This window comes from Danio aesculapii, chromosome 1, assembly GCF_903798145.1.
Source record: "Danio aesculapii chromosome 1, fDanAes4.1, whole genome shotgun sequence".
Taxonomy (NCBI): domain Eukaryota; kingdom Metazoa; phylum Chordata; class Actinopteri; order Cypriniformes; family Danionidae; genus Danio; species Danio aesculapii.
Window position 1 is genome coordinate 22,253,618 of NC_079435.1, and position 7,274 is coordinate 22,260,891.

General features: G+C 33.9%; 1 protein-coding gene across 3 annotated transcripts in view; it reads left to right on the top strand.

The window, feature by feature from the left end:
* Nucleotides 1–5,836, top strand: part of vegfc (vascular endothelial growth factor c) — a 54,730-nt gene extending 48,894 nt beyond the window's left edge. For all 3 annotated transcript variants that reach the window (XM_056472303.1, XM_056472230.1, XM_056472377.1), the window contains exons 6-7: nucleotides 2,924–3,242; nucleotides 5,331–5,836. In XM_056472303.1, coding sequence (XP_056328278.1) covers nucleotides 2,924–3,242; nucleotides 5,331–5,445 — 434 coding nt within the window. In that variant the 3' untranslated portion in view covers nucleotides 5,446–5,836. The remainder of the gene's footprint in view (nucleotides 1–2,923; nucleotides 3,243–5,330) is intronic.
* Nucleotides 5,837–7,274: the final 1,438 nt, after the last annotated feature.

A 7,274-nucleotide genomic window follows, 5' to 3' on the forward strand; every position in this document is an offset into this window, starting at 1 on the left:
GTTTATACATACAGCATAAGCTATGCAGTCAGAAGACCCTGAGGCAAACATTAGTCCAGAGTCCTGAGAGCAGCAGATAGAGGTTCTCAAAATAGACATACATATACAGTATGCCGCATATGTGTGCACACATATTGGGCCACTGCATTAAATTTGAAAAGACAGTTTGATTTGGTGTGGTTAGTTTTGTTGCTATAGCTTGCTGGCCAATTATGTTGACTGTCAAACTGAAGAAGAACAATAGATTTGCGTCCAACCCCACTGTAGGTTGGGGAGTGTAACATGGGTGAAATTAATCTTTGCTAAAGACGACACACTAGGAGGAATGTGTCAGGATTGTTATTCTTTTTTGCTTGCTTCATGAAAATGTCCCACATCACCTTTTACTTGGCTCCGTTTTTGACAGTAATGCATTACTTCACCCTGCTTGCACATTATCTTGTGGGTCAGCTTACTTTGAATACTGTATTTGCCAAGCAACGCAGATTTGCTTCTTTCAAGTTGTGCAGTTTCATAAGTTTGCTTGCAAACAGTAAATGCTCTCGTCAAAGTCTAGCAAGATCTTCCTCAGCTGCAATGACAAGTTACATAAAATGAATTCATGCTATACTGAAAAAACAAAAGGTGTAAGGTAGAAAGATTTTCTTCAGCTGTAGTGGCAAGTTTCATAAAAGGAGTTGATGTTACACTGATATAAAGTGTAAGGGTCATTTTGTCTCCAGTTTCTGTCTCTCTTTTTTCATCTCTTCACCAAGTCTGTTGTGTATGTCCTCAGAGGCACATAAGCATAGCTGAAATGCTTTGAGAGCAGTTATGTGGCTTGACCATGACAGAGCACCATTGCAAAAACAAGGATTGCTGTCAGAGTGTGCAACTTGGCTGGATTTTGTTTGGTGTAGCATTTCACCGCATATACAGAATTTTCTTTTGTTTCTGTATATAGGTGAAAGATAAAAAAGGTTTTCAAGCATCAAAACAATAGACATGTAATAGGCTTTTTATTTGTTTGCTTTTGAACGTGTCCCGTTTCAGTTTTTATTAAGCCAAAAAATATTATATTATATTATATTATATTATATTATATTATATTATATTATATTATATTATATTATATTATATTATATTATATTATATTATATTATATTATATTATATTACATTATATTATATTATGGCAGCACGGTGGCGCAGTGGGTAGCACGTTCGCTGGTTCAGCTCAGTCATTTGGCATTTCTGTATGGAGTTTGCATGTTCTCCCCGTGTTTCCGTAGGTTTCCTCCAGGTGCTCTGGTTTCCCCCACAAGTCCAAAGACGTAGTATAGGTGAATGAGTGTGTGAAGGGTTGCAGCTACAAGGGCATATGCTGTGTAAAACATATCCTGGATAAGTTGCCGGTTCATTCCGCCGTGGCAACCCCAGATTAATAAAGGAACTAAGCCAAAAAGAAAATGAATGAATGATTATTATATTATATTGTATTGTATTGTATTGTATTTACTGTCTGTAATCTCCACTGTCCTATCATTATAAAGGTGTAACCCCCTAAAAAAAAAATAACGAGAAGAAAATATTCACATTAAAGTTACATAACATTATTAATGACATGTATATTAATAACATTAACATTCAAAACCTACAGCTAGACAACGTATTACAATTTTTTTGTTATAATAAATGTTATTCACTTTTCAGTCCCATGTTATATTAATGTTCATTTATTCATTAATTTTCTTTTTGGCTTAGTCTCTGATTTTTTAGAGGTCGCCACAGCGGAATGAACCACCAACTTTTCCGACATATGTTTTATGCAGTGGATGCCCTTCCAGCTGCAACCCATTATTGGCAAACACCCATACACTCTCGCAATCATATGCACTCATACACTTCAGCCAATTTAGTTCAACCAATCCAACTATCCACGGGAAACTGGAGCACCCATGTAAAAACAGGGAGAACATGCAAACTCCACACAGACATGCCAGATGGCCCAGCCAGGACTCGAACCACCGAGCTTCTTGCTTTGAGGCAACTCAAATCACTGAGCAAGTTATTAAAAATAGAACTGGCCACTCACGTTATATTAATGTTTATAGAACGTATTTCTAATCAACATTACAAGAATGTTCCAGAAACATAATGTTATATGCTAACATTTGCACAAGTGCCCTTCACATTATTTTAACCATAATGAATGCTGACTTGAAATATCAAGTATGGTAAATGAGGTGAACCCCACATCTCTCAAAGGGAATACATTCTGTGAAATCATATGCGAGCTCAATCCACAGTGACGTTTTTTTTAAATCCCTCTGTGTTGTGAAAGATGTATTTTTTTATGCGGTCTCTTCAACAAAACCAGACCAGCATGGTACCTTTCCAGTGAAAACCAAATATACTTATTTTTTTATTTACCGTAACAGAGTTTCTTAAGAAAAATGTCTCAAAATGGCGACGGCAAACCACACTACAAAAATACCACCATGACACGAATGTGACAACAACCCAAAGTTAAAATCTTTCTGCATTAAATGCTATAATTCTCAGTTAGTATGCAGATGCAGAGACAACATTTGAGTTTATATTGCTGATTATAAACTCTAAGTTTAATGATCTGCAAACAAAAATACCAATAAAAGGATTTCAGAGACCATTTTATACACTCCTAAACAAAGAAAACGTGTAAAAATTTTGCATTTTCAACCAGTTGTAAAGAAAAACGTCTGTATTTAGGTCTTTTGGGGTAGTGTATGAATTTTGGATAGAAATGCTGTATTGCTAAACAGTTGCATGCTGGACATTGTTCTTGACTTATGTAACACTCTGGGAATTGGCCAGGCATTCCATACCACTGACCAAAGATTTCCTCACAAAAAAGTTATAACATAAAATAAAGACTTTGTTTCTTGTCACTGCATCATCTGCAGATTTTGAACCGGACTTTTGCGGCCCTGACAAAGAGCTGGATGAGGAGACGTGTCAGTGTGAATGCCGAAAAGAGCTGAGAAAGGCAGGCTGCGGACCACACCATTACCTGGACAAGAATACATGCCAGTGTGTGTGCAAAGCACAGCCGTCCTCCTGCGGGCCTCAACAGAGCTTCAACAGAGATACCTGCCAGTGCACCTGTGCCAAAGTGTGTCCGAGGAGTCAACCTCTCAACCGCACCAAATGTGTGTGTGAATGCACAGAGTCCCCCAACAAGTGCTTTTTAAAAGGAAGAAGGTTTCACCCGGCCACATGCAGGTGAGAAAAGATAGCCTTTTATGCAATGCCTTAGTGTTAAATCATTTTTTCAGCTGTCATAAAAGGTACAGGTCCCCCCTAATACATTGATTGATCACATTCTGCTTTTTGTTCTATTTATATGCATGAGTGTAGGAGACTAAAGTAGTTTCACATTTTCCTGCATTCTTTAAGTTCAAATCTGATTAACTCTCTCTGGCAAATTCATATGATGTGAAAGAGTTAAAACCAGTAGAAACAATTATGTCATGATGTTTCCTGTTAGCAGAATAAATAATAATAATAATAATAATAATAATAATAATAATAATAATAATAATAATAATAATAATAATAATAATAATAAAAAAAGAAAAAGAAACTTCTGAAGTTTCAGAACTGCAATGCTATAATAAAATCATGAAATGTTACATTTTGAATGTTTTAACCAATCGTTATGAATTAATGTTAGGTCTAAAAAGTCTATAAGTTAATTTTATTACTCGACTCAATATTAATTAAAATAACTGTAAAGCTCAGAGACAATAAATTATTGTACTTCTTTAAATGTAGTCTTTTAGATTTATTTAATTATATATATATATATATATATATATATATATATATATAAAATCCCCCTGAATTATTAGCCCCTATGTTTATTTTTTTTCCCCAATTTCTGTTTAATGGATATAAGATTTTTTTCAACACATTTCTAAACATAATAGTTTTAATAACTAATTCCTAATAACTGATTTATTTGATCTTTGCCATGATGACAGTAAATAATATTTGACTAGATATTTTTCAAGACACTTCTATACAGCTTAAATTGACATTTAAAGGCTTAACTAGGTTAATTAGGTTAACTAGGCAGTTTAGGGTAATTAGGCAAGTTATTGTATAACGATGGTTTGTTCTGTAGACTATCGAAAAAAATATATAGCTTAAAAGGGCTAATAATTTTGATCTTAAAATTTAAATTAAATAAAAAAAACTGCTTTTATTCTAGCTCAAATAAAACAAATAAGACTTTCTCCAGAAGAAAAACTATTATCAGACATACTATGAAAATTTCCTTGCTCTGTTAAACATCATTTGGGAAATATTTAAAAAAGAAAAAAAATTAAAAAGGGGTTTAATAATTCTGATTATATATATAAGCATATTTATTTTATTAATACAATTCCATCTCTTCTTATTATTATTATCATCATCATAAATTTCTTACTCTATTCATTGTTTCTTAAGCATGTAAAAATAAATAATCAGCAAAATACATTTGTATAACCAAACATAATTAAATCAGTTTCTCTAAATTAAATTAAACAGAACTGTTGAATTTATTTACAGAACTTATGGCAAATTTAACTGTAATTAAATTGTAATCCTGTAAAAAAAAAAAAAAGTAATCTTCTCTTTATCTTTTAACTAGATAAGTAATTTAAGTGATTAGCACTAATATGAAAAGTTGATACACAGACAAAGAGTTTAGATGCAAAAACCATCTGAAATTTTCTTATAAATTGAGCATTTTAACCAGGTTTCTGTGTGTAGGTTTTGTAATTTCACCCTTATGGCAAATATTAGGTTTCTTTTATTGTGTTTAAATTAAAATAACTGAACATAATCATATAAGGGTGAGATAAAATGCTCTTTATAAGAAAATTTCATATTGCACTTCTCTGGAACTCTTCAAATACAGATTACAAAAAACAAACAAACAAACCTAAAACCATTCAAACTGATTTTATTTTAAAATCTTAAAATTCAGTAAAGAGGAAATGCAGGAAACTGAAAGAAAATAACTTCTCAAATAAATTACAGATTGTAGTTTTGACCCATGTAACTACTGCACAAAAACAAGATGTTTACAAAATGCAATAAATGCATCTTTAGTTTACTACCTCTGGTAAAAATTGATCACACTAAACAATTATACTCAAATATCTCCTATTATTATCATTGTACATTGATATTGTTTTTTCAAGTAGTGCTAATAAATTATTTTAAGAATCTTTTACAAATTATTTCAGCTACATGTACAGTATACTTGCATGCTACACTGATTAGATTAAAAATCACAAATTTTCCTTCTGTTTTTGTCAGCTGTGTCCGGCCTCCATGTAACGTGGACCCCAAGAGAAGGAAATGTAAGGAAAATGAGTATTTCAGTGAGGAACTGTGTCACTGTATACCCACATATTGGGGAAGACTGGACTAAACTCAACCAACAGTGCAGGTGGCGCTGAATGCTAACGGACAATGGCATTTGAAGCAGTGCGAACGTTCGGCTACTGCTTATCAGACTCACATGCGTAGTCATGTGGACTAGCAATGGAGAAACTGGGTGACACACACACAAAAAAGTCCACTTTCAACCCCACATATCAAGCATGGTGTGAGCTATCCAGGACTTAAAGAGAGAAAAGCCACGAGCCATGTTTTTGTCTATTCGTTATTTGTCGGATAATGATTATATAATTTATTGCCATGAAATGTTTTGCAACTCATTCATTTCGAATCTTTGCAAAGAAAAAAAGGAAAAAAGAAAAACACTGTGATCAATATTTTTGTATCATGTTAAGTCCAGTAAAATAAAGTATAAAGTTGTATATTGTTAACTTATTTATAAGCTAGACTATCTTATTGAAATAATACTGCACATGATTCAAATGTATTCAGTTTTGACTACCAAATATATGCATCTTTCATCATTCCATAATAAACTCCATCAAAGTGATCGTGCAAAGCCAGCTAAAAGATCTTTGTTGACAATCTAAGACCATCACAACCAAGTCAAAAGACAGAGAAAAACAGCATCTGCAAAATCTGGAAAACCGGTGCTACATAGACATGAATGACAATATACACTTGGATGAATGAATTCCACTTACGTCACATTGGGAAAGCAGTATAAGGTGAAAATTATGTTGTGAATGACTTCTAAGCTTGGAGATCAGTGGTCGCATCAAGACTCCTGACCTCAATGGGTGTGTAAATAGAAGCAATGTGATTGGCTCGACTCCACTTGATATCCGCCCACTGTTTCAGCTCGACACTGTAAATATAATAAATCACCTCTGCTTCCATCCTAGTCCTTGCGTCTATGCCTGCCAAAAGTGTGCGTGTGATTTTTCACTGTTTCTCATTCCACAAAAACCCCCTGTAGCTCCATAATCTTCAAGCCATCAGATGGGACGGATCAGAAACGAGCTAAATCCAGCATGCATTTTGTCTTCTAGCATATTCGTACAGCAGGTGGCCTCTTGTGTTTTAACCTCAGCCAACACACATTTATATATATATATATATATATATATATATATATATATATATATATATATATATATATATATATATATATATATATATATATATATATATATTTATTTATGCAATCTTCCTCCTTTTCTGCAGGACTTTTCAGATCTAAAGTCATATCTCTTTTGCATCTGCACCGTATTACCTCTTCCGTCTGCATACTTTGACATGCTAGTATGGATTTTATGCTGTAAAACTGTGGACCATTTATCTGTTTCCAGCTGAAATGAGGGTTTCCCCTGCAAACCTGGATTGCAACAGTTTGTACCATAGCCATCTGCATCCGCTGCACAATCCCTAGAGAGGCCTGATAAAAATAACATGTGTGCACTCACACTGAATCACCATGAAATAGCTAGAAGCAGCAGCCCGGTCAGAGGATGTGAGTATTTGAAGCCTAGTCTAGTTTGATTTGCGTTGGCTTGCTTACCTTGTTCGTAGTGGTGAATGAAGATGAGGTTTACATTTCAACATGTAGCCAACGCGGAGTTTTCATCTGGCTCTTGTATATTGCAGCGAACTAGAAAAGAAAACAAGTACAGACATGTAAATAAATGAATGGTTTGTTCTGTTCATTTCAACGACTAGAGTTTCAGACGTCCCAGCTACAATGTAAACAAAAATAAGCAGTGACTGAAACGCAGCAAAACAATGAATTTACGGACAAACACTGGATAGCACAAATGCATAGAAAAATTTGGGGTAGCAGGATCATGTCAATAAGCAGAA